Here is a 27,694-nt window from a genome sequence, read left to right as displayed (position 1 = left end):
AAATGTATGGCCTGATCGAATGCCTTGGTATATACCCAAATGTATGGCCTGATCGAATGCCTTGGTATATGCCCAAATGTATGGCCTGATCGAATGCCTTGGTATATGCCCAAATGTATGGCCTGATCGAATGCCTTGGTATATACCCAAATGTATGGCATGATCGAATGCCTTGGTATATACCCAAATGTATGGCCTGATCGAATGCCTTGGTATATACCCAAATGTATGGCCTGATCGAATGCCTTGGTATATACCCAAATGTATGGCCTGATCGAATGCCTTGGTATATGCCCAAATGTATGGCCTGATCGAATGCCTTGGTATATGCCCAAATGTATGGCCTGATCGAATGCCTTGGTATATACGCAAAGGCCTTGATATGCCCAGTGTATGAAATACAATATGTCGAAACATATATGATCCAAGCATGTGTTTTTGTATGCTTTGTTATCATTATATTAGGCACTGATAAAATACAGTATGCCCAACTAAGCAGAAAGATAGCTGTTGTGGTTCATTAACTTCAGTCTGCGTAAAGTATCATTGTAATCTCAATAATGCGTATTCTCAATGATGTGCATCTGTCTGAGAAACTTTAACATACTGTATTTATAAACATACTGTTATACACCTGTATGTTATGACTTCTGTCTGCTGATCATAGACTTATACATGTCATCTTAAACTCTGAAAATGTATTGCAATTCAGTATAGACACTTGGCTTGATCAGTTGTTTTGATGTATTATCAAAATGAACTTAGAACTTTTAGATGCCTTAATAGCAGTCCTATTCAATTAGTTTTTCAATTCAGTGAATCAAAATGTAAGTAACATAACATAGATATACATACATAGAGAAACCTATGACAAGGTAACCTTTACAGGACTCCAGGAGGAAAGAATGGTGTATGGATAATAAATGGATAATTGGGAAACAAAAGCAAAGTAACTGAACTAGGGAACACAGGTAGCTTCCTGTCTTTGATATTACCTACATCTTGCCTGTAAACAATCCTTAGACAAGGCTAAAAAGGACACCTGACGATGTGGGCCCTGATTACCTTGATGAGCTTAAAGTCTTATGTGTCTGTGTGTGTGTGTGTGTGTGTGTGTGTGTGTGTGTGTGTGTGTGTGTGTTGTGTGTGTGTGTGTGTGTGTGTGTGTGTGTGTGTGTGTGTGTGTGTGTGTGTGTGTGTGTGTGTGTGTGTGTGTGTGTGTGTGTGTGTGTGTGTGTGTGTGTGTGTGTGTGTGTGTGTGTGTGTGTGCGCACAAAATTCACTTAATTTGACCATCTGTGCATGCTAAAGGAGAGAGAAGAAGAGTCCTGCAATCCTATGTGATCCTTTCAGCTACTCAGTCTCTCTGGCTCTGTTACTTGGGTAGGAACTCGTAGCTTCCAGAAGCCTCATCTACGAACCCCATAAGAAATTTGGTTTGATCCATCTATTCAAGAACCCAGTAAAGAAGATTGATTTAGAGGCTGAATTTTTGCCGAGTTTTCGTAAGGTATGCACCCTGCTGCACACCCAAGTTTTCAACGGTAATCAGACAGAAGCACCGATGGATGAGCAGGTCTATCCACACTTACTAGGCTAAATATTTGGTTTTGTATCTCTTTATTGAAATCACATCGCAAACTGACATTTTTAATCTAAAGTCTTTTTCAACGTCTGGACATAAAAAAATGGGTTGTTCCCCATCCAAAGGTCATCTCTTCCCAGCGATCCCAGATGGGGTACACAAGGCTCTGCTGCCAGTACCACCAGAGGTGTGTAACATCAAGCTTGTTGAGGGAGAAAACCAAGATTTTGACAGTACGGATATTGACGAAGAAGTGGAGGAACTCCCACTATCAGCTGAAGAGGATAATCCTATGGCCGCCCTGGGAAAAGTGGAGGACATGGCCCCCAACACAGCCGTTGTGTCAAACCTAGGGGCCGTCTCTCAAATAGAGGTTCAAATGACATCACAGGTGAGAGACACACAGAGTGAGGAGTTACCGGAAAAGCAGGCAAAAAAGGTCAAGAAGCGAAAGAAGAATAAGGGCGTGAAACGAGGCTGCCGAAAAGAAAAGGAGATAAACACCTCCATCATCCAGGGGAAGGTGGACCTTCCCATGCACATGGTGAGAGCTCACCAGGCCGCCTACGAATACCTGAACCCCAACATCTCCAAGTGTGAGACCCTGCTGGGGCTGCTGGACCAGGCCGCCCAGACCCAGCTCTCCCTGCAGCCCATGATGACAGCCATTGTGATGCACTTCGAGGAGGTCAACCAGGCCCTGGAGGAGATGGCTGAGGAAGGGGAGCTGATGCTGAAGGAGCATGGCAACCACATGGCCTGGCCCTCCGAGATAAGTGGCCCAGCTCCCACTCCCTCCAAGCCCAATGCTGACCCATCAGAAACCCCCCCAGACCTGCTGCAGCTGCTGCTCCAGCATTCTACTGAAAAGATGAAGCTGGTGGGGAGCTCGATCCAAGGCCTGGGAGACACCGCTCTGGAAGAGTCGGCAGACTTCTTCGCCTCGCTATCTAGACTACTGGGAGAGAGGCTGCAGGCCAAGCGGGCAGTAGAGGAGCGTCTGACCCAGGTGCTGGCGCGCGTGGAGGCAGCTGCCAAGTGCAACCTCGATGACTTGTCCCTGCACAGCGAGGACAGTGGAATCGGGGGAGAGAACGAGTCACTGATGGGATCAGAGCGCCACCGTTGTCAATGGGGGAGTTCTGGGTCCGGTGGCAGTGCACGCCCCACACCCCCAAGCCATTCACCTGACCAGGTATGCCTTAACGAAGGTGAGGAGGGGGAAGAAAACGAGGAAGAGGATGATGACGATGAAGATGAGGAGGATGAAGAGGAAGAGAGGTCAGGGAGGGTGCGGTCCAACTCATCCCCGCCAGACCCCATACAGAACACCAAGCACAGCAAAGGGCAGCCACCCAAACGACCCCAGACAGCTGCCCCCTTGGGCAGGCTGGTGAGACCACCACGGTCACTGTCCATAGAATCTCTACATGTTCAGGAGCTGCAACAGAAAAACCTGGACCGACAGACGGGAAACAACTCTGTGAGAAGATACTCTTCGGGGGGGCAGAGGGTTGCTAGATATGGACTCAAAGGGTCCACAAAGACAAACCAAGCACCAAATTCACTACCAGCAATAGCACCACAACCTCCTGGCCGCAACTCCGTCAAAAGACTCATAAACACATTCAGTGGCGGGGTGGACGGCAGACCAGGCCAAAGTCTCCCTAGTGCATACCTTAGGGGGTCTAGGAGCAGTGGAACTCCCCTCTTACCCGACATTGTCAGTGGTAACAACAATAAGAACATCTGGGCAGAAGGTGGGGAGGGCCTGGATGATGACAACCTGCCTCCGCCTCCCCCTGAAGTCCTGATGGACAATTCCTATGAGAGCAATGAGGAAAACCCGGACGATGAGGAAGGGGAAGAGGAGGACACCGACAGTAGGGGCCACCCTGTGCCACGCCAAAGGAGCACCGCCTCTCAGCGCCTGAGGGCCTCGTTGCAGAACATGACGGTGCTGCCCAACCGTGGAAGTGTCGGACCAATCAGACAGGATCCTGAGACGAGGGGTGGACAGCAGCCAGCATCTGAAGGCGACCAAGAGAGTGAGCAGGCCGCCTCTCTCTACCATAAGGCCCGCAAGATCATCCACCTGCGCAACGCAGTTGAATCCGCTGCAAACAGATCTGACCAGGGGGTTCGAGGACCCCTTAGAGCTGGGGTGAGTCTCAGGCAAGGAAGCAGCAACCCCTATGAGGGGGAGTATTACCCCACCAGCATGCCACCGACCGTCCCACCAGTCTCCAGAGTTCGCCTACCACCCTCTTGTCCCTCTACACACCACAGACTACCAAGCCCCCCTGCTTTCGCACAGCCTAATCCACCCTCACGTCCATCCTCTCCCCGGGTCTTGAGATGGAGCAGGGAGGACAGTGGTGAAGACATGTCACCCTCAGTGTCCTTCAACGATGCCCGATCTGTGTTCTGTCAAAATAGCCAATCCAACTCCCAGAGCTGGACCCCCCAATATAGCTCTACGCTCCCCAGGCCCTATGGTGAGCCCTCCCGGGGAAGGCTGTCCACACGCGGGTCCCAGACTGTCAGTCAGCGCAGCCAGTCTGACCAGAGACCCAGCCTGACAACACAACAACAGGATTTGTCCAACCCAGGCACACCACGGGGCCGGACACGAGGAAGTGATCCAAATATGTCCAAAAGCAGTGAGAGGTGAGTGTTTCCCTTTAGTCCCTTTGTCTAGCTACCAGTTTAGTGGATATTAGACCAAAGGCTTCCAAATTCATGTAAATGCAGAATTATGATCATATGTTAGAAAGTCGCCAAACAGAAAATGGCAGAGAATAGTGAATAGAAAAAGAAACAGATACTTGAGTTAACCTACAAAAGTAGAAATTCAACTTGATAATATCTCAATGAACTACAGTATCTATGATCAAATCAAACTTTATTTATATAAGCACATTTCTTAAAAGGTGAGAGATAAAAACACAAGACGGTTTCTAAATTAGGAGACAACTGTGAAACTATGAGCTTGTTTGTTTTGCATGGCTTCTTCCAAAGGTCAATACTTTTGACTCCAAGTAGATGGTATCTGATTCCATCAGCTGTCACTCAGTGGGTGGGTGTATGTACTGTAGCAAGGCTCAAGCCATGCCCACCAGCAGTCTGTGACGCTAACAGACCTAGCTATCACCCATAGACAGTGATAGAGGCATCTAGCGGCCAAAAGGCCGTATTAGCATGGCCAGCGCCTTTGAGGGCTTCCACCATTTTAATGAAGTCAACTGGGTGGGACTTCCAACTTCATTGGCTGGTCCATCATGGTGACCCTGTTGGAGTCATGTCCAACTGGGTCATCAGGAGAGATCAGCTTATCGTGAAGAAGAAAATGTACTATTTCGAAATGGAGATAGCCTCAATGGCACTGCCCATGCTGTCACAGACACTATATATGGAACAGATTCAGAGAGTAGTCCTCTATCTATCTCTATGCTATCACCTTCAGTTTAAAACATCATCCTAAAACAGAAAGTGAATCCACAGTTGGTAGATTAATTTGAGCAACAATTTAGAATTAGCATTCAGGAATTTAAATGCTCAATATTCAAATGAAAAGACACCTACACCCTTTATCCATGATTTCTATAAGTAATTTAAAAAAGTAAAGTAATCTCAGACTGTAAAGTAATAAACAACTTGCCAAAAGAGCATAGCGCAAACAAATGTTTATTCTACATTTCTCAACTACAAATAATCACAACAACCTAGCTAGAAGTGTTTATTTGATACAAGAGCCATTCCGTAACATTAAACATATGTACACTTTAGTAGCCATAACCATTTTGATAAACAGATGTGACCTGAGATTTAATTTTGAGGCAAAACAAAATAAGTAGAACAACAAATACGTAACACAGCTTACACATACGGCAGCCTGCGCAATTTTCAAGCTTCTTTCAAGTCCTACAGACGCCTGAGGATTCTTCATAGGTGTGGTAACTGGTGTATTCAATGGCAACTAGAGCGAAACAAGTTCAGTGGCATTTTGATGGATCAGTTTTCCAGGTAGTGGGTATGATCATCTGATTATTTCAGATACATCAACTTTGTCTATGTGGGTAAATAATTGTCATGTCACAGTAAATTCCAAAGTCTGCATAACAAACGTGTGCTTAACAAGTTAGTCAATGGTCAAGTTTTGAGGAACACAATCGTCAAAGCAGAGTGCTGATTATCGAGATTGGATGTTAACATAGCAGTTGAGAGCGTTGAGCCAGGTGATAAAAAAAAAATTAAAATCAAATTTGGTCGACGTGCCCTTGAGCAAGGCACTAAACCCTAATTGTCCATTTAAGTCGCTATGGATAAGAACGTCTGATAATGACTTAGATGTAAAATATATATATACAGTGGGGCAAAAAAGTATTTAGTCAGCCACCAATTGTGCAAGTTCTCCCACTTAAAAAGATGAGAGAGGCCTGTAATTTTCATCATAGGTACACTTCAACTATGACAGACAAAATTAGGGGAAAAAAACAGAAAATCACATTGTAGGATTTTTAAATAAATTTATTTGCAAATAAATTCATTAAAAATCCTACAATGTGATTTTCTTTTCATTTTGTCTGTCATAGTTGAAGTGTACCTATGATGAAAATTACAGGCCTCTCTCATCTTTTTTAAGTGGGAGAACTTGCACAATTGGTGGCTGACTAAATACTTTTTTGCCCCACTGTATATTAACACAATAGGCCAGAGAGAATCACAGGAATGTGGACACTTCTTACTGTAAAAAACTGAAGTGACACTTCTCATCATATGATGAGGTGCTATAAGATTAGCCTAATGTTACAGCAGACGATCAATGTCAACAATGTATTTTATTGGTACATTTACCCTTCTTGAGTGTGAGTAATTAAACATGGGGGGACTGAGGACTGCAAATTGCAAGAACTTTAAATTCTTTATTTGAACCCAATACCTTGTTATCAGTGTTTCCATCACCATCACTCACTTACCCTACGTACTGCCTCCAGATTTACACTGAGACAAACCACCTATTTGATCTAATCCTGGGTAGATTAGCTCTCCTTCCTCGCTGCATCTCTCAGCTACCTGGTCCGCTATCCCATAATCCACAAAGACATCCACAACTAAAGCCTCTCCTTTTCCTGTTGTCTTATAGGATGGTCAATGGTCTTGTGATGGAAGGGGACAACCAATCAGATCCAAGTGCTGTTGATACTGATTTGGATCCTGAGCACTAGTGCATGGCAGTCTGCCAGGGCAGAATCTACCGAGCGAATTAGAGGGTGAGGACTGAGCATAGAAAGGGATTATGGATTAGGAGGACTCTTAAGGCTAAGACTTCCCTTCTAATGAGAAGAGAAGGGGCTTATTCTAAGAAAGTGTGTTAGGTAATTGACCATGCTTCTCCCTCAGATTGCTTGACTGCAATGGAGAAAAGGTTGAAATACATTGTACATGTTTTGGTCTATCTATTACGTCCTCTGATATGATGTTTTGTAATACAGTAATTACTGAAAACAAAAATCTATTTTGGCATATGTAAAATCAATGTAATATACTGTATTGAGGCCTCCCAGGTGGCGCAGAGACTCTGGGTTCGCGCCCAGGCTCTGTCGCAACCGGCCGCGACCGGGAGGTCCGTGGGACAACGCACAATTGGCCTAGTGTCGTCCGGGTTAGGGAGGGTTTGGCCGGTAGGGATATCCTTGTCTCATAGTGCACCAGCGACTCCTGTGGCGGGCCGGGCACAGTGTACGCTAACCAAGGTCGCCAGGTGCACGGTGTTGCCTCCGACACATTGGTGCGGCTGGCTTCCGGGTTGGATGGTGCTGTGTTAAGAAGCAGTGTGACTTGGTTGGGTTGTGTATCGGAGGACGCATGACTTTCGACCTTCGTCTCTCCCGATCCCGTACGGGAGTTGTAGAGATGAGACAAGATAGTAGCTACCAACAATTGGATACCACGAAATTGGGAGAAAAAGGGGGTAAAAATTCAACAAAAAACAAAATATATATATATATACTGTATTGACAATGACTAATTATATATTGGTGAATAGGTCAAATGATTTGTTTCTTGTCCATGTCATATTGTTTTTGAATTAGCATTTTGTGTTTGAACTGTTGGTATTTTTGTTATACAGTAACTACAGTGTTTGTTTACAAATGTTGTTTTATTATTATTTCGTAGTTTCACCTTTGTATTTTGTTTATTTCCATTGTTTTCTACCTGTTCCCAATAAAAAAAATAAAAAAATATACTGCCAACAGAGAGGTGTAACTTGAACACATTACGTCACCCAGCTATAAATAGCTCCCCAAATCGTCTCACAATACAGTTCTCTGTTCTCTGTGAGCATTAAAATAATTATAGGTTATATTCTGTGTTATTATGTTAGGCCCATTTTCTTTGGGGGAAAAACGAGCATGTATTACAAGGGAAATAGTCAACTGCTCATTTGAAAAAAACATTTGCATCGTTACTGATTCCCACACCCTTGCTGTGCATAAAGGATAAACTCATCAGTTGAGTCAGCTATGAGATAATAAACCTGTTGTCCCACTGGTCCATTTTTTATAGAACTGCACCCAGAATCGTGAAATACTGTAGCAAATTGCAGATTGTAGCAGACTGTATTTTCATAAAAAGTCAAGCTAGTCTGCACCAGAACATGAATTTGTCTGACTGTCTACAGTAATGATTTACAGAGAGAATGCAAGAGAGTATGTGAGAGAAAGAGAAGTAAAAAGGTTAGACATCAGGAATATACAGTCACATTGACTGTACATACAGAGCAATCGGGAAGTATTCAGACCCCTTGACTTTTTTCACATTTTGTTACGTTACAGCCTTATACTAAATTGGATTAAATAATCCCCCCCCCCCCTCATTAATCTACATACAAGACCCCATAATGGCAATGTTAGGAATGTTTGCAAATTTAAATAAGAAAACGGAAATATCACATTTACATAAGTATTCAGACCCTTTACTCAGTACTTTGTTGAAGCACCTTAGGCAGCGATTACAGCCTTGAGCCTTCTTGGGTGTGACGCTACAAGCTTGGCACACCTGTATTTGGGGAGTTTCTCCCATTCTTCTCTGCAGATCCTCTCAAGCTCTGTCAGGTTGGATGGGGAGCGTCGCTGGACAACTATTTTCCAGGTCTCTCCTGAGATGTTCGATCAGGTTCAAGTCCAGACTCTGACTGAGCCAATCAAGGACAATCAGAGACTTGTCCCGAAGCCACTTATGCATTGTCTTGGCTGTGTGCTTAGGGTCGTTGTCCTGTTGGAAGGTGAACCTTTGCCCCAGTGTGAGGTCCTGAGCGCTCTGGAGCAGGTTTTCACAAAGGATCTCTGTTCTTTGCTCTGTTCATCTTTCCCTCGATCTTGATTAGTCTCCCATTCCTTGTCACTAAAAAACACCTACACAGCATGATGCCACGACCACCATGCTTCACCATAGGGATGGTGCCAGGTTTCCTCCAGGCGTGAGGCTTGGCATTCAGGCCAAACAGTTCAATCTTGGTTTCATCAGACCAGAGAATCTTGTTTCTCATGGTCTGCGAGTACTTTAGGGGCCTTTTGGCAAAGTCCAAGCAGGCTGTCATGTGCATTTTACTGAGGAGTGGCTTCCGTCTGGCCACCATACCGTAGAGGCCTGATTGGTGGAGTGCTGCAGATGGGTGTCCTTCTGGAAGGTTCCCCATCTCCACAGAGAAACTCTGGAGCTCTGTCAGAGTGACCATCAGGTTATTGGCTAAGGTTCCCTGACTAAGGCCCTTCTCCCCGGACTGCTCAGTTTGGCCGGGCGGCCAGCTCTAGGAAGAGTCTTGGTGGTTCCAAACTTCTTCCATTTTAGAATGATGGAAGCCAATGTGTCCTTGGGGACCTTCAATGCTGCAGACATTTTTCAGTACCCTTCCTCAGATCTGTGCCCCAACACAATCCTGTCTCGGAGCTCTATGGACATTTCCGTCGACCTCATGGCTTGGTTTTTGCTCTGACATGCACTGTCAACTGTGGGACCTTATATAGACAGATGTGTGCCTTTCCATTCATGTCCAGTCAATTGAATTTACCACAGGTGGACTCCAATCATGTTGTTGAAACATCTCAAGGATGATCAATGGAACAGGATGCACCTGAGCTCAATTTCGAGTCTCATAGCAAAGGGGCTGAATACTTACTTAAATAAGGTATTTCTGTTATACATTTTTATATATTTGCACAATTCGTAAATACCCTATAATAAAGCGAAAGCAGGGTGTTTGTGGATTGATGAGGAAAACATTTTTATTTCATCAATTTTAGAATAAGGCTGTAACGTAACAAAATGTGGAAAAAGTCAAGGGGTCTGAATACTTCCCGAATGCACTGTATAAAGTATGAAACTGATTAGACTTTCTGCCAGTTGTAGCCTCCACTGCAATGCACACTTACTTGACATGCATTCGTTTTACACAACTCTGGTGCTTTCGTTTCAACATTTTTGTGAAACCCTCCTAACCTGCCAACTTTAGGGAGTGTCATGCTTCGCTGTGAACTGTCTCAACTTGCCAGTCGGCTTTAGGAGCGCCTTTCCCAAGCTACTCAAACAGCCTGTGAATTTCCCTGCTGTCCATTGGGTCTTTCAACACAAAATGACAGACAAAGGACTCACAGATGAGGCTGCATCCGCAGCGTGCAAAGAAGGGGAACCTATCACTCAGGTGAGTGTCACACGGATGGAGCGCAAATTAAATAGAATATGTAAGCTAGCATTAATGTATCACTTATTCACAGTAGGCCTATTTTACTTGTTTGACAGTCTGTCTCAGCAAACCTGTTGTTGAGCAGGCTATGTTAGTTGTAGGCTACATAGCCAAGCCCTGTGCTCCTTTAGCAAATAAAAGTGTTTACTAGTAGCTCCAGACATTAGAATGCCATTATTTATACAGAGAAATGTGTTGCCTCTTTTTTGAGTTCTAACTTATCTTCTAGAGTTGTAAAATGAGAACATAGATGAGGAGGCCAGGGTCAAAACATATTTTGCAATTGACCTCTCTTTCTCTCTAATTCAATTTCAATTCTATTTCAATTTAAGGGCTTTATTGGCATGGAAAACGTATGTTTGCATTGCCAAAGCAAGTGAAATAGATAATAAACAAAAGCGAAATAAACAATAAAAAAATGAACAGTAAACATTACTTACAAAAGTTCCAAAAGAATAAACACATTTCAAATGTCATATTATTTACTGTATATATAATGTTGTAATGATGTGCAAATAGTTAAAATACAAAATAGAAAATAAATAAACATAAATATAGGTTGTATTTACAATGGTGTTATTTTCTTCACTGGTTGCCCTTTTTTTGTGGCAACAGGTCACACATCTTGCTGCTGTGATGGCACACTGTGGTATTTCACCCAATAGATATGGGAGTTTATCAAGAATGGATTTGTTTTCGAATCCTTTGTAGGTCTGTGTAATCTGAGGGAAATATGTGTCTCTAATATACATTTGGCAGGAAGTTAGGGGGTGCATCTCAGTTTCCACCTCATTTTGTAGGCAGTGTGCACATAGCCTGTCTACTCTTGAGAGTCAGGTCTGCCTATGGCGGTCTTTCTCAATAGCAAGGCTATGCTCACTGAGTCTGTACATAGTCAAAGATTTCCTTAATTGTGGGTCAGTCACAGTGGTTAGGTATTCTGCCACTGTGTAGTCTCCGTTAAGGGCCAAATAGCATTCTAGTTTGCTCTGTTTTTTTTGTTAATTCTTTCCAATGTGTCAAGGAATTATCTTTTTGTTTTCTCATGATTTGGTTGGGTCTAATTGTGTTGCGCTCTCCCTCTACCCCCTCTCTCGCTCACTGTCTCTCTGTCTCTCCCCATCACTCTCTCTCCCCCTGTCCCTATCTATCTCTCTTCACCTGTCCCCCCATTTCTCTCTCTCCCCCCTCTGTCTCTCCCCGTCACACACACACACTCTCTCTCCCCCCTCTCCCCACCCCTCTCTCTCTCCACCTGTCCCCCCATTTCTCTCTCTCCCCTCTGTCTCCCCGTCACTCTCTCTGTCTCTCCCTCTCTCCCCACCTGTCTCCCCCTCTCTCTCTCTGTGTCTGTGTGTGTTTCCCCGTCTCTCCCCAGGACTACATGATGCAACAAACCATGCTGAGGGTAAAAGACCCTCTCAAGTCTTTAGACTTCTACACCCGCATCATGGGTATGACGTGAGTCCCATACTACTCTCTCACACACACACAATGGGGTTTCATTCCTAGTACCCTACCACTCTAGAAGATGTATCACTCTGTGAGTGGAACGAGGAAGGACCCAACTGAATTTGACTAAAAGAAAGTTTAATTTTCGTTGCAAAACCTTTTCCATTTGTAGTAAATGGTTTCTGTTGCTAAATGTTTTGCAAGAGAATCGGCATAATGAATGCACCCCAATTGCGATTCCTATTTGCCTCAGGTTGCTGCAGAAGATAGACTTCCCATCAATGCTCTTCACACTCTACTTCCTGGGTTATGAGGAAAAGAAGGAGATCCCTACAGATGTAAAGGAGAGGACAGCATGGACTTTCTCTCGACGAGCCACCATCGAACTCACACAGTAGGCACCCCACTTAAAACCTCAGCACACACAAGCACATAGATTTCAGATCTGCTAGTCGAGCTATGAAGTGCCTTGTAAACATGGAATGTAATAGAAAATGATCCGGTAACATTTAACCAGGGGTCTCCAACAGGTCGATGAAATGATCCTGTAACATCTAACCAGGGGTCTCCAATAGGTCGATGAAATGATCCTGTAACATCTAACCAGGGGTCTCCAACAGGTCGATGAGATGATCCTGTAACATCTAACCAGGGGTCTCCAATAGGTCGATGAAATGATCCTGTAACATCTAACCATGGGTCTCCAACAGGTCGATGAAATTATCCTGTAACATCTAACCAGGGGTCTCCAATAGGTCGATGAAATGATCCTGTAACATCTAACCAGGGGTCTCCAACAGGTCGATGAAATGATCCTGTAACATCTAACCCAGGGGTACCCAACAGGTCGATAGCAAGCTATAAGTAGTATGTGTGCTGTCAACGAGTAGCTCGCAAGTTGATACTGATAAATAATCAGTAGCCTAATATTACATGAATAAATCAAATAAATAATTGTTCTAATCAAACCACAGGTTCTAGGCCCATTTATAGGGAACAGTAGAAGGCAGATAGCTTAGCACCCCGTATTATCGGCATATATTACCTTCAACAGTGTTATCTTGTGATCAAGCCATCAATGTTTTGTGATTATTCGTGTTGTAAAAATGTTACCCAACAGGTTATCAATTAGTAGTATTTCCACTGAAATGTCAAACATGCTATCAGCTTTTTGATAAGTGGCTTAACAAAAAACATAAGTTCCGTATTATTGGCATACGGTCCCCAGTCATTGGCCACCTTACTATTTGGTTCCATTACAAGATATATCGGTTAAAATGTTGTTCAAAAATGAGACACCAACCTCGTATCCAAAGTGTTTACTAGATAGTTAGCTAGCTTTCCTGTAAAAAAGAAAAGAAAAAAGACTTGCCTGTCAACTTTTCATTGCTTAGCCCGGTGCGCCCTCCTGTGGACTCTTAAAAAATGGTTCTTAACCAACGTATTCAGTGTTGTAACCAAATAATGTCTCATAATTTGTTTTACAGACGAATCTTATGTTTTGAGAAAGTAGATAACAGTTTAATATTAAAATATACATGAGTATGAATAATTTACATAAAATAAAACTTTAATTTCAGTCATTTGCATTGACAAACAATTAAAATAATGTTGGAGTTTGTGTTGCAGAGATGCACTTGGAAAGTAAAGGAAGATGGGTTGAATAAATATATATTTTTGACATGTACAAATAATTCATTTTATATGAAAACAAACAAAACAATTACATCTCAATCTCCATCCCTATCTTGTCACAAAAATTTCAATAGAATAGAAAATTATCCAACCAGAATGAAAATGTTTGTTTTGTTTTTTGGTAGATACAGTACTGCACCAGAGAATTTTCATCCTCTGGTGCAAGCGATGTGGGTGGTCCACTGCGACAACCATGGGTCACCCGGCCGCTCAGCCTTGTCCGCCCGGGTCTGCCGAGGTACACCATGCACCTTGGTAGATAAGAGAATAAAACTGTTACTAGCAGATGAAATGTGCATACAACAGATGCCTAACCTTGGCAGCCTGGCGGATAGCCATCCTCCACTGCATGGACCATGTCCACCTCACCACTGCTTCCTCTTGACTTTCTCCATGCTGTGGTGGTAAATACATGTAGCTAAATAACTTGGCATACTATACACATTTTAGAAAGATAACTCAATCTGAATATGTATAAACATTTACATTTCAAAGTTTAGGCAATTGAAAGATGATGAACGTTTTCACAATAACTGAAAGTGTACCCACGTTTTTTATTTGATGTTATCTGTAATGAAAATTGTCCCAGTTAGTTTAATATTGAGGCATACATTATAACACTTGACTAAATACTGCCTCTATGTAACGTTAGCTGTTGTAAGATTAAACATAGGTGTCAAAAAAGTTCATGGTTCAAAGTTCAAAATTAATTTTTGCAGATGGTACAAAACGCCCCAGAGGACTCTAATTTCCATAAGGTAAAGCTTGACAACTTTCAGTTGTTTCCGTGATATGTATTATCTAAAGCTTAAAATGTCTTTCCTATTTGCTTACTTAGCAGTTCTATCAACATTTAGCAACCAAGCTAGCAACAACATTAGCAAATCCGTCAGCTATATTTCAGAGGTAAAAAATTGGATATTAATAAATTACGTGTTGTCAGTCGCAAATTCGGATTTTACGATATACAGCGTGTCCCACAAAATGTATATACATATTATATTTTTGAAAACTCTCAAAACCTAACTTGCATAAATTCCAATTAAATTCGGTGGTCAGTTAGCTAGAAGGGTGTCGTTTATTTAAATGTTGAGCTCGAGGTGATTTAGACCTCCAACCGAGTGTCCGATGTTGGGGGAAAATTAGCTAACGTAAACTCACCCCATTCCGTACAAATGTGCATAACCCCAACATTCAAACGAGGCTACAAAGAAAACTAATGGGACTGTGTTGACTTCAACATCGGGGGTGTGAACTAGGTTTCTATTCAAGCGTTGATCGACATGGTAATGGCTCTATAGTATTGGAGAAAAATTGAAAAAACTGACCCTCCGTTACATCTTGACGTGTCATGTCGTAACGTACAGCACGCATAAAGCAACTATTTCTGTCTTACAATCTCTCTCCACCAGGTGTAGCACTTCCCTCATCCTTTAAAAACAAGAAATGGACAGTGACGGGGATAAGGGGGGATACCTAGTCATTTTTTCGTCATCATTGCATGCGATCATCATTCTCAAAGCCGCTGCTTACTTCTTAGATCACTTTAGCACCGTCCTTAAAACCCGATTCAAATTCGACACAAACCTTCAAATAGGTATGTAATGACACATTATATAAACTCTTTATAGTGTTTTATTTACATTTTAGAGGCGATAAGGTGATACGTTGGACAGATCGAGTGAAAAAAAGCAATTTTCCCACAACATCTCTCCTTCTCACGACTAAGCATTAGTTTAGCTTCCCCAACCGTCATTTAAAAAAAGACCCCACGGGGGCTCATTGCCTGCTTGAATCATGCAGAAACGGGTAGCGTGGGGGTCATGTAATTGATTCTGTTGGAAAGGGGAGAAATTGTGCTTTACAATGGTATTGACATTACAGTTGATCTGGAAGTATTACGTTTTTGGGGCGCTAAAATAAGGTCAATTGTACGGACCAAGGCGATGTACAAAAGTGAGTGAGTTTACGTTATAACAAATTAAAACGTGTAGAAGTTTGCTTGTTTGAAACAGGATTAACGTTACTGTCAAATACATTACTTCTACCGGACAGATAGTAGTGATGGGCATTCCGGCTCTTTCGGCTCAGCTCACCAAATAGAGCCATCTCTTTTGGTTCCCAGACTGCTCTTTAAAAAATAATATGTTTTGTATTTTTTCAAGTCAAACAGTTTGCAATAGTTTGACTATGATTGGTGTTAAAACAATTCTAATTAAATTATTAAATGAAATCATACTCTAACTTAACCACAATGTACTTAAAAATGCATTGGTTTGTTCTGAAAAATAATGCTATTAAACATTTGCATTTAAAGTATAACTTTTGAATATATAAACAAAGTGCATATAAATCTAACCATTCAAAACTAATACAATCTGAAGAGCATCATAGAATATTGCACCATATCAAAGAAAAATAAATACAATTTGCAAAACTGCAGCATCCCACAAATTGAAATAAATGTAACAAAGAAGGATGATATTCCACATGTGCATTTAAAGTATAACTTTTTTAATGTATAGAAACAAAGTGCATATAAATGCAACAATTCAAAACAAATACAATCTGAACAACATAATAATAGAATATTGCACCATATCAAAGACAAATCAATAACAATGTGCAAAACTGCAGCATCCCACTTAAAACATTAAACCGGTCCCTCTTTTCTCTCTCTTCTTTATTGCCATGTTATAACCAGCAGCACACAGCAATGCTGACCAGATTTAGCTTTTATGATAGATTTGCATACAGAAATGCAAGCTGCCACACTTTCAAGGGGCTGATGCGGTTTCTTCTCTCAGTAATTATTTGTCCCGTTTTTGAGAAGACCCTCTCAGAGGGAAGGATGTGGCCACTATGCAGAGTCTCCTTGTCATGGCTTTAGTAAGCCGTGGGTAGACAGAGGCCTTGTTCTTCCACCAGGGGCTCCTCCAAATAGGATCGGACCTCCATTGTGGCGTCTGCTGAGGGATTACTTTGTGCTGCATCCCCAGTTGCTCTCTCGTTAAACAGCAGACGTTTGTGACACTACTGCTGGTGCTTCTGCTCCATCTGATCCCTCTTCTTCCTGTTGCTCTGGTGCCTGAGCCAGCTGACTGCTGGGGCTGTCCCTCCCTGCTGCTGAGGTTATTCTTTGAAGAGCCTAATCAATCGCTCTGGCATCACTGAAGGCTAACTTCTTAAACCTGGGGTCAAGTGCAGCGGTTTCTGATAGCACGTGATTATATTCCATTCTGTGTAACTTTCTGTCCATTGATGAACATAGGGTTCCCATCAACTCTGTCACATGTCCTATGGTTACATTAGCTTCACTCTGGCGACTGGCTGTGATTCGCTGCAGACCCTTACACAGGAGTATAATTTTTGAGGCTGTCACATAGCTGAAAAGAGCGAACAGTAATTTATTAGTTCAGGTTCATGTTTTGTCTACTGATACTACATTCTCATCTACTACTCATATACATATAAAATACTGGATTAAATAATGATGTAGTAATAACTACTTACTCTACTGATCTCCACAGTGACATGCTCAAAGGGTTCCAGGACTCTGCACACCTCCTCCACCACCTCCCATTCCTCTTGGGTCAGAGCATCAACAGGTGCATTGACAATGGCCAGGGTAGAGATGATGGCATCCTTTGACTCAAGAAACCGCTTCAACATATAAAATGTTGAATTCCACCTTGTAGTGCAGTCTTATTTAGGCCTCAGCTCAGGCATCCCCATCTGGCGTTGTGTAGACTTTAGTTTTTAAACACCTACTGTGCTCAAGGAGAAGTATTCCACAGCTGCTTTCACTTTGTCCAAAGTGGGCTTCATCACCTTCAGAGCATCTCTTACAATGAGGTTGATTGTGTGGGCAAGACATGTATGATGGGTCCGTTTTAACATTATCATGACTTTGGTTATGTTGGCTGCATTGTCGCTAACACAACAGATAACTTTTCCATCTACTTGCCATTCTCTGGCCACTCTCAACAGTTCCTCTGCCAAGTTCTCTGACGTGTGTCTGTCACTGAACTCAAAGCAGTCCAGAAGACAGCTAGACATTGAAAAATCTTGAATGAAGTGACATGTAACCGACATGTCAGAAGTGGTTACCCTTGATGTCCAGGAGTCAGTGGTAAGGCAAACTGCAGTAGCTTTAAGGACTCTTTCCTGCACTGAAGCCTGTGTGCTCTCATACAGTTCTGGAATAAGTACTTTTGAAAGGGTTTTCCTGCTTGGAATTGTGTACATTGGATTTAGACTAATGCTATAATTTCTAAAAAACCTCTGACCTCCACGATCGAAAATGGCTGGAAATCAGTGGCAATCATTTTACCCAATGCAATATCAATTTGGCCTTGTTTTGATACAGACATAGACTTTGGCATAAACTGGTCCATAGAGGACTGCGTTGCTGTGGGTCGCGGAGTAGATCTACTTGACTGAGTGGCTACATCTCCACGTGTGGAGGTGCTGGCTCCACCACTATCACTAGCAGGCCCGCAGGTTTCTCAAAGCTCCGATACAGTTAGCTTCACAGTTGGGTGCACAGTTCACATATACCGGTGTTGTCACACCCTGATCAGTTTCACCTGTCCTCGTTATTGTCTCCACCCCCTCCAGGTGTTGCCTATTTTCCCCAGTGTATTTATCCCTGTGTCTTTCTGTGCCATTTCATCTTGTATGTTAGTCAAGTCAACCAGCGTATTTGCTATTCTCTTCTTGATAGTCCTCCCGGTTCTGACCCCTGCCTGACTCTGGACTACTTTCCCACCTGCCTGATCATCCTGCCTGGCCTGACCTTGATTCTGCTTGCCCTTTGGTACCTTTTGGACTCTGAACTGGTTTTGACCCTTTTGCCTGTCCACGACCATTCTCTTGCCTTCCCCTATTAGATGAATAAATATTGTAAGGCTCCGACCATCTGCCTCCTGTGTCTGCATCTGTGTCTTGATAGGTGTAGGTTGTGCGGCTTTATATGAGATTTTGTTTTGGCAAATTCTACACTATACTCCTACATTGTCTTCGTTATTAAAATGAATCCAAATGCAACTATGCTTCCAACTCATTTTCCAGCTGTTGTTTTCACAGCTGCCCTTCCTCTCTCTCCTCGGCTGCTAAGTGTGTGACTGTGAGTGAGTTGTCTCAGCCCTCACGCATCTTTGGTTCATTGGTTGACACTGCGTGTCTCATTGACAGGAACAACAGGTGAGGCTGTTAGTCTGAGCAGACAGTCAAAACAAATGTGTGTGCGCTTGAGCATTTAGACCTATTTTATACATATTTTTGTTCTTTGAATTAGTTCATTCTATTCATTTAAATCTTTTGATTATTCATATCTTAATTTTTATTTTATTTTTAGAAATAGATTCGGCTCTTCTGATATGTGAGCTGGCTCCCAACGTTCACCTTCAAGAGCCAGCTCGTTCGCGAACGACCCATCACTAACAGATAGCCATGACACGTGTTGAAGTAGGCCTACAACAGTGCTTTCAGAGACTTGACAGAGTTCACATAACAAAGGCCAAAACACATGGAATACTGAACAACTGAAAACAAAAGACATTACTGCATTGGCAAAACTTGATCAAACTTATATAAATAAATGAAAACTGCTATAGGGAAACAAACAAACCTTATTACACCATAGCCCAAACATTTCTACATGCTGCATGTTTCATATAATGGTTGTGCTCACAAAGACTTGCACAGACTCAACACTGGACATTTAGGACAAAGCGAGAGGGTTTACTCCTCCCAAAAATTTGACAATGAAAGTAAGACCACAAAGTGAGGAATTTTTGTATGATGACCAATTTGGGAAACAAAAAATGTAATTGCTAATTTGCTACCTGAGGCTTATTTGATCAAATACAAGTTTCGTGATGGATAGGTTGTTACGAATGTACTGATATAAGGGGACGCATGTGGCATTTCGGCAACAATACTACTTTATATACAATGTGGGGCGGCAGGATAGCCTAGTGGTTAGAGCGTTGGACTAGTAACCGAAAGGTTGCAAGTTCAAATCCCCAAGCTGACAAGGTACAAATCTGTTGTTCTGCCCCTGAACAGGCAGTTAACCCACTGTTCCTAGGCCATCATTGAAAATAAGAATGTGTTCTTAACTTACTTGCTGAGTAAAATAAATAAAAAATAGAGTTGTTCATACTAATGTTTTTATTTAACCAGGCAAGTCAGTTAAGAACAAATTTTTATATACAATGCTGGCCTACCGGGAACAGTGGGTTAACTGCCTTGTTCAGGGGCAGAACAACCGATTTTTTACATTGTCAGCTCAGGGATTCGATCCAGCAACTTTTCGGTTACTGACCCAACACTCTAACCACTAGACTACCTGCTGGAGTGAATGATGGCCCTGGCTAGAATGGTCCCACCCCATCTCGCCTCCTCCAGTCTGCTATCTATCTTTTTTGACATGCATTTCCATTGTTAGAGCGGTCACTCGACTATCTTATAATAGAACATTTTTGACAAAGCTCTCATCTGAGCAGGTTTAAGAAGGGGTGCTTCATGTGATTCATGTTTTTTTGTAATACATAAATTCTTCGAAATTCACAAAAAAATGACATTAGCTGATGAAGATAATCTCATAGAACATAACGTATAAGATCTCCACGGACCTTATTTTCGGCATTTATCCAAAAACCTTCCAAAATTCCATTAATTTTCCTCATAGGCTTTATCCAACGAACCATGGCGGAGTTGGTGTCTAGAAAAGACGCCATCAATATCTCTCTATACCTGTTTAATGTTCTTCACTAATTACTTTCTCTTTGGAATCATGGACCGAAACTATGGTTCCTACCCTGTCACAATACCATGATGGTGAAGATGATATACTGTATTTCTCACTTGACTTTTCTCACTTCTCTTTTCTCTGTTCTCTATAAGCAACTGGGGCTCTGAGTCAGATGAAAAATTATCTCTTCACAACGGAAACTCTGAACCGAGGGGTTTTGGTGAGAAAACGATATGATCTTTTTAATTCAACATTTGAATGTGGTATAGCCATTGTGTTTTTCAACCATGAGACAATTCCACATTATTTAAATTGCCCCACTCCACTTTCTCTATTATGCAGGGCACATCGGCATTGCTGTACCTGATGTTTATGCAGCCTGCAAAGTATTTGAAGAACAAGGAGTAACATTTGTTAAGAAACCAGATGATGGTATATTTTTTTCCCTCTTCTTTTCCCTCTCACATTATTTTGTGTTTATGTTTAGGATCTCTGAGAAAAACATTTGTGTATAGAGTATATTACAGTTGACTAGTCATCTTTATCAGGCTGTTTCATTTGTATTTTCTCAATTTGTAAATGTAACATTCTATTGTATTTTTCCACACAGGTAAAATGAAGGGAGTGGCCTTCATACAGGATCCTGATGGATACTGGATTGAGATTTTGAGCCCAAACAACATGTTCTCCTTAACATCATAGGGAGGCAAACTGGGCCAGCACAAACTGACTGGGTTCGGAAAAAGGAGGTGATATAAAAATAAGAGGGAAACTGAATAAGGTAACAAAGGGGGTTATGTGAGGAAATTAAGAAGTGAAGATGGAGTTTTTGCTTACGATTGGGATCATATGCAGGTTCCCGTGGTACTATGGACACTCAAGACAAAAGATGGGATAGCCGTAATATAAAGAGACAACACTGTTGGAGCTAGGAACACAAGCATTTTGCAACAAACGCAATAACATCTGGTAAAAATGTGTACGTGACCAATAACATTTGATTTGAGATGTTTGGATGGGACAAACTGCCAATGAAGATGACCAGGGTAAATAACTGCTCCTAATGTGGTCTGACTGAGATTGATATTATCCCAGCCTGGTCAACATATTTGCAATAAACAGATGTGGATCATCCTCCTATTTTCAATTCCTCTGTCTTTCTATTCAAATTATAAAGGTTTAGCCAACGAGACCACTCAGCCTATTTATTTGGCTGAACATTAGAATTTGGAGCAGTAATCCCCTTGGATTTACACAAACAGATAACCAAAGTTGTCTCGTCAGCACCATTTCCTCAGTAAAATATGAGTGACTGTGGAAAATAAGGCTGGCAGACAACCATAGCTGCTGAAAGAAGTAACCATAGCGTCAGTAGGTCATATATATATATATATATATATATACACACTACCGTTCAAATGTTTGGGGTCACTTAGAAATGTCCTTGTTTTTGAAAGAAAAACACATTTGTCCATTAAAATAACATCAAATTGATCAGAAATACAGTGTAGACATTGTTAATGTTGTAAATGACTATTGTAGCTGTAACGATCCTCTTCATCTTATGAAGAGTAGTCAAGATCGGACCAACACGCAGCGTGGTAAGTGTCCATGTTAATATTTTAATATAACAGAAGAGGAAACAAAAATAATAACTAGAATGTAAGAAACAAAACAGTCCTTTCAGGTGAAACAACACAAAACAGAAAACAACTACCCACAAACACAGGTGGGAACAGGCGACCTAAGTATGGTTCTCAATCAGAGACAGCTGCCTCTGATTGGGAACCATACCAGGCCAAGCACATAGAAGTACAAAACATAGAACAAAACAGAATGCCCACCCCAACTCACGCCCTGACCAAACCGGACATGAAAAAGGAACTAAGGTCAGGACGTGACAGTAGCTGGAAACGGCAGATGTTTTATGGAATATCTACACAGAGGCCCATTATCAGCAAACATCACTCCTGTGTTCCAGTGAATTGGCGACTCCGTGATGCTGGCCTTCTAGGCAGAGTTGCAAAGAAAAACCCATATCTCAGACTGGCCAATAAAAATAAAATATTAAGATGGGCTAAAGAACACAGACACTGGACAGAGGAACTCCCGGAGTCGCCTCTTCACTGTTGACATTGAGACTGGTGTCTTGCGGGTACTATTTAATGAAGCTGCCAGCTGAGGACTTGTGAGGCGTCTGTTTCTCAAACTAGACACTAATGTACTTGTCCTTTTGCTCAGTTGTGCACCGGAGCCTCCCACTCCTCTTTCTATTCTGGTTAGAGCCAGTTTGCACTGTTCTGTGAAGGGAGTAGTACACAGCGTTGTACAAGATCTTCAGTTTCTTGGCAATTTCTCACATGGAATAGCCTTCATTTCTCAGAACAAGAATAGACTGACAAGTTTCAGAAGAAAGTTATTTGTTTCTGGCCATTTTGAGCCTGTAATCGAACCCGCAAATGCTGATGCTCCAGATACTCAACTAGTCTAACGGTGCTAACATAATTGCAAAAAGGGTTTTCTAATGATCAATTAGCCTTTTAAAATTTTATTTTTTTATTTTTTATTTCACCTTTATTTAACCAGGTAGGCTAGTTGAGAACAAGTTCTCATTTGCAACTGCGACCTGGCCAAGATAAAGCAAAATGAGAAACTTGGATTAGCTAACACAACGTGCCATTGGAACACAGGAGTGATGGTTGCTGATAATGGGCCTCTGTACACCTATGTAGATATTCCACAAAAAAATCTGATCTGCTGTTTCCAGCGACAATAGTCATTTACAACATTAACAATGTCTACACTGTATTTCTGATCAATTTGATGTTATTTTAATGGACAAAAAATATGCTTTTCTTTAAAAAACAAGGACATTTCTAAGTGACCCCAAACTTTTAAACGGTAGTGTATCTATATTTATTGTACTTTTAACCCCTTTTTCGTGATACCCAATTGGTAGTTACAGTTTTGTCCCATCGCTGGTCGAGAGCCATGCGTCCTCCAAACATGACCCTGCCAAGCCGCACTGCTGTTCTTGTATAGATTTACAGGAATTTGTTCTCGTGGTACAGTTTTAAAACTATTGTATTGTTGGATTAAAATACATTTGAAAATTGTTGATCATTTTTGCAAGTGTCAGATTCACCACCTGCATGTACACGGTTTGTCCAATTCCTATACACAAGGGGCGCTGTTTTTCCTTTGGACATTACCGTTTTTCCCACCCAAACAACATCCGGGTTGTGACCCAATCCATTTGTGTTTGTGATGGTGGATTTTTTTCAGTCCGATTGCAAATTATTATTATTTTTACGCAAACTTGCCATTAATTCCCACGATTTTGATTGAATAAAGGGGAAGTAACTTCAGGAAATAGTTATCGTGAAAGGGAGAACAAGCTTCGCTTATTGTGCTGGTATGTCACACAAAGTGAAACCCAGCGTTTGTGTCTTTGACTGCGTCATACAGCTATCTCACGGTTTTGATTGATTCGCTAGATTATTGGTGTAATCTATGTATGGTTATAAACCATGTGGTTCGAGCCCTGAATGCGTATTGGCTGAAAGCCGTGGTATATCAGACTTTATACAATTTATTTGACTTGGCAAATCAGTTGTGAACAAAGTATTATTTTCTATGACTGCCTAGTTCAGGGGCAGAACGACAGATTTTTACCTTGTCAGCTCGGTGATTTGATCATGCAATCTTTCTGTTACTAGCCCAACGCTCTAACCTGCGCCCCAATTTTAATTTAATTTTAACTGTATTTAACTAGGCAAGTCAGTTAAGAACAAATTCTTATTTTCAATGACGGCCTAGGAACAGTGGGTTAACTACCTGTTCGGGGGTAGAACGACAGATTTGTACCTTGTCAGCTCGGGGATTTGAACTTGCAACCTTCCGGTTACTAGCCCAACACTCTATCCACTCGGCTACCCTGAACAGAAAAAACTAATACTTACTGGTATAATTACGTTGGTAACCAGTTTATTAATAGCTATGAAGCATCCTCGGGGGGTTGTGGTGGAAATATGGCCAATGTCCAACGGTAAGGGCTGTATCCAGGGAGGTGCGTCGTGGGTAAGAACAGCCCTTAGCCGTAGCATATAGGCCATGTACCTTATTACTTAATTATCTAACTACCTATTAAATGGACAATATCATCTTTGCATTACACAGTAGATAACGTTACACAGCTAGTTATGTCCAAGGTTCGCCACCTGCAGTTATGGAATGTTTGCACACAAGTATGATTCAATTGGCTGATGACCCGATGGAATCATGTGATCCTTCCTTAACCCATAGAAAATTCCAGGCCACCAGTTGACTACTTAAACATGGTGAAAGTCCTCAATGGTGCTGCCCGTGATAAAACTGCCTTTTGGTCACTTGAAACTCATTCTCTATGGGAGGGTTTGGATTTGTCAAATAGAAACTATTGTTTGCGTTTTCCACATTTTGGAGTAAACTGTTTCTGTTGCAAAATGTTTTGCAACAGAAGCGTAATGAATACACCCCAGGTTGTCAAACTATGTTTTCTTCTCTTCTTGTGTCAGATGTTAGTGAGACACCTCCAGTCCAATCACAATGAGTAACAACAGCCATCCTTTGCGTCCACTGGCCTCTGTGTCAGAGATTGACCACATCCACCTGCTGTCAGAGCAGCTGGGCGCCTTGGTTCCAGGTGAAGAGTACAGTGATGTCACCTTCGTTGTGGAGGAGAAACGCTTCCCCGCCCATAGGGTCATTTTGGCAGCACGATGTCACTACTTCAGGTACACCTGTTTGAATGCTTTTTTTCTTGTTCTTATTTGCAATGCATGAGGTCTTTGGCTTCCCATGAAATGACAGATGACTGGCTCTGTCGGACAGTTGGCGATTAAATATAACCTTAAAGTTATTTTAGGTAATAGTGTACAATGAAGACTAGGTAACAGTGTGTGAAATGTCTAACAACCTTTTCCCCAGAGCTCTGCTGTATGGAGGGATGAAGGAGTCCCAGCCGCAGGCGGAGGTGACACTGGAGGAGACCCGAGCCGAGGCTTTCTCCATGCTCCTCCACTACCTTTACACGGGCCGGGCTAGCCTCAGCTCAGCCCGCGAGGAGGTACTGCTGGACTTCCTGGGTCTGGCCCACCGCTATGGCCTCCAGCCACTAGAGGACTCCACCTCTGAGTTCCTGCGCACCATCCTGCACACGCACAACGTGTGTTTGGTGTTTGACGTGGCCAGCCTGTACTCTCTGGGTGTGCTCAGTGAAGCATGCTGCGCCTACATGGATCGGCATGCCCCGGAAGTCCTGGCCTCGGACAGCTTCCTCACGTTGTCCAAGGTGAGTAGGAAGGTTCACGTTCATTAAAATCTAATAGAAGAACATGGATCGAAACAGGAAAGGGACTACCTGGACTTGCTATAAAAAATTATTTGCAGAATGTTTTCAAAGATTTTCATTGTGTGCCCCAATGAACAAAACCCAGATGACTGAATCAAAAGAAGTAGTCTTAACTGAATCTACTTCTATCCTCTCTGTGCAGACTGCTCTGCTGACTGTGGTACGGAGGGACTCGTTTGCAGCGAGCGAGAAGGAGATCTTCCAGGCGCTGTGTCGCTGGTGCCGGCAGAACGCCGAGGGTGGCGCCACGCAGGAAGTGATGTCGGCCGTGCGGCTGCCGCTCATGAGTCTGATGGAGATGCTAAACGTGGTGCGTCCCTCGGGGCTTCTCAGCCCAGACGACCTGCTGGACGCCATCAAGATGCGCTCAGAGAGCCGCGACATGGACCTCAACTACCGCGGCATCCTCAGTGGGTCTCAGTCTCTGCTGGTCCTGTTCTCGTAGTCAGCAACTAATAGTTTTGTGTGTGTGTGTGAGAGAGACCCAGTTGAAGTCGGAAGTTTAAATAGATTTAGGTTGGAGTCATTAAAACTAGTTTTTCAACCACTCCGCAAATTTCTTGTTAACAAACTATAGTTTTTGCAAGTCGGTTAATTTATAATTCACTGTAATTCGAGTGGGTCAGAAGTTTACATACAGTAAGTTGACTGTACCTTTTAAACAGCTTAGAAAATTCCAGAAAATGATGTTATGGCTTTTCTGATAATTGACATCATTCGAGTCATTTGGGGGGGGGGGGACCTGTGGATGTATTTCAAGGCCTACCTTCAAACTCAGTGCCTCTTTGCTTGACATCATGGGAAAATCAAGAAATCAGCCAAAACCTGGTTCATGCTTGGGAGCAATTTAAAAACGCCTGACGGTACCACGTTCATCTGTACAAACAATAGTACGCAAGTATAAACACCATGGGACCACGCAGCCGTCATACCGCTCAGGAAGGAGACTCGTTCTGTCTCCTAGAGATGAATGTACTTTTTGCATAAAGTGCAAATCAATCCCAGAACAAGAGCAAAGGACCTTGTGAAGATGCTGTAGGAAACGGGTACAAAAATATTTTTATCCACAGTAAAACGAGTCCTATATCGCCATAACCTGAAAGGCCGCTCAGCAAGGAAGAAGCCACTGCTCCATAACCGCCATAAAATTCCAGACTACGGTTTTCAACTGCACATGGGGACAAAGATCGTACTTTTTGAAGAAATGTTCTCTGGTCTGATGAAACAAAAATAGATCTGTTTGGCCATAATGACCATCGTTATGTTTGGAGGGAAAAGGGGGAGGCTTGTAACCCGAAGAACACCATCCCAACCGTGAAGCACAGGGGTGGCAGCATCATGTTGTGGGGGGGCTTTGCTGCAGGAGGGACTGGTGCACTTCACAAAATAGATGGCATCATGAGGATGGAAAATTATGTGGATATATTGAAGCAAAGTCTCAAGAAATCAGTCAGGAAGTTAAAGTTTGGTCACAATGGGTCTTCCAAATGGACAATGACCCCAAGCATACTTCCAAAGTTGTGGTAAAATTACTTAAGGACAACAAAGTCAAGGTAAGCCCTGACCTCAATCCAATAGAGTATTTGTGAGCAGAACTGAAAAGGCTTGTGCAAGCAAGGAGGCCTACAACTCAGTTACACCAGCTCTGTCAGGAATTGTGAAAAACTGAGTTTAAATGTATTTGGCTAAGGTGTATGTAAACTTCTGACTTCAACTGTATGTATTCAATGTGATGCATTTTGTGTTACAGTCCCAGAAGAGAATATTGCCACTATGAAGTACGGGGCCCAGGTGGTGAAGGGAGAGCTGAAGTCAGCGCTGCTGGACGGAGACACCCAGAACTACGACTTGGACCACGGCTTTTCAAGACACCCCATAGAGGAGGACGGCTGCGCTGGCCTCCAGATTAAGCTGGGCCAAGCCTACATCCTCAACCATATCCGCATCCTGCTCTGGGACAGAGACAGCCGGTGAGAGAGACATCCCGTGTGTTTTAGGGGATCCGTTTGAGCAAAGCACAATCGCTTATCTTTATGAAGGAAGTTATTTGGGATGCGAGGTGAT

General features: G+C 42.5%; 3 protein-coding genes and 1 long non-coding RNA gene across 5 annotated transcripts in view; 3 read left to right on the top strand and 1 right to left on the bottom strand.

Annotated features, from left to right (window-relative positions):
• Positions 1–1,688: 1,688 nt before the first annotated feature.
• Positions 1,689–4,259, top strand: LOC135557313 (photoreceptor cilium actin regulator-like). Its single transcript, XM_064990497.1, has one exon. The coding sequence runs from the start codon at positions 1,689–1,691 to the stop codon at positions 4,257–4,259; it is 2,571 nt and encodes an 856-aa protein (XP_064846569.1).
• Positions 4,260–10,121: 5,862 nt separating this feature from the next.
• Positions 10,122–22,433, top strand: LOC135557868 (lactoylglutathione lyase-like). Its single transcript, XM_064991560.1, has 6 exons — positions 10,122–10,289; positions 11,710–11,792; positions 12,037–12,177; positions 20,391–20,458; positions 20,581–20,670; positions 20,849–22,433. The coding sequence occupies exons 1-6, from the start codon at positions 10,221–10,223 to the stop codon at positions 20,938–20,940; spliced, it is 543 nt and encodes a 180-aa protein (XP_064847632.1). The 5' UTR covers positions 10,122–10,220; the 3' UTR covers positions 20,941–22,433.
• LOC135557870 (uncharacterized) overlaps positions 13,580–27,694 on the bottom strand; it is a 25,007-nt gene continuing 10,892 nt past the window's right edge. The window contains exon 3 of the long non-coding RNA XR_010458274.1: positions 13,580–13,729. This is a non-coding gene — a long non-coding RNA (uncharacterized LOC135557870). The remainder of the gene's footprint in view (positions 13,730–27,694) is intronic.
• The window catches only part of LOC135557866 (BTB/POZ domain-containing protein 9-like), a 13,358-nt gene continuing 8,185 nt past the window's right edge, over positions 22,522–27,694 (top strand). For both annotated transcript variants that reach the window (XM_064991554.1, XM_064991556.1), the window contains exons 1-5: positions 22,522–23,653; positions 24,795–25,013; positions 25,207–25,570; positions 25,773–26,040; positions 27,381–27,600. In XM_064991554.1, the coding sequence (XP_064847626.1) occupies positions 24,826–25,013; positions 25,207–25,570; positions 25,773–26,040; positions 27,381–27,600 (1,040 nt within the window). In that variant the 5' untranslated portion in view covers positions 22,522–23,653; positions 24,795–24,825. The remainder of the gene's footprint in view (positions 23,654–24,794; positions 25,014–25,206; positions 25,571–25,772; positions 26,041–27,380; positions 27,601–27,694) is intronic.

Source organism: Oncorhynchus masou, chromosome 16 (assembly GCF_036934945.1).
Source record: "Oncorhynchus masou masou isolate Uvic2021 chromosome 16, UVic_Omas_1.1, whole genome shotgun sequence".
NCBI lineage: Eukaryota > Metazoa > Chordata > Actinopteri > Salmoniformes > Salmonidae > Oncorhynchus > Oncorhynchus masou.
The sequence above is the reverse complement of the archived record's forward strand: the minus strand, read 5'-3'. Positions and strand labels throughout refer to the sequence as shown.

Excerpts from the sequence above, each read along its gene's own strand:
- LOC135557313 (XM_064990497.1), top strand. The coding sequence starts at position 1,689 with ATGGGTTGTTCCCCATCCAAAGGTCATCTCTTCCCAGCGATCCCAGAT.
- LOC135557868 (XM_064991560.1), top strand. The coding sequence starts at position 10,221 with ATGACAGACAAAGGACTCACAGATGAGGCTGCATCCGCAGCGTGCAAA. Across the intron at positions 10,290-11,709 it reads AAGGGGAACCTATCACTCAG|GACTACATGATGCAACAAAC; the intron begins GTGAGTGTCACA and ends GTCTCTCCCCAG. Across the intron at positions 11,793-12,036 it reads ACCCGCATCATGGGTATGAC|GTTGCTGCAGAAGATAGACT; the intron begins GTGAGTCCCATA and ends TATTTGCCTCAG.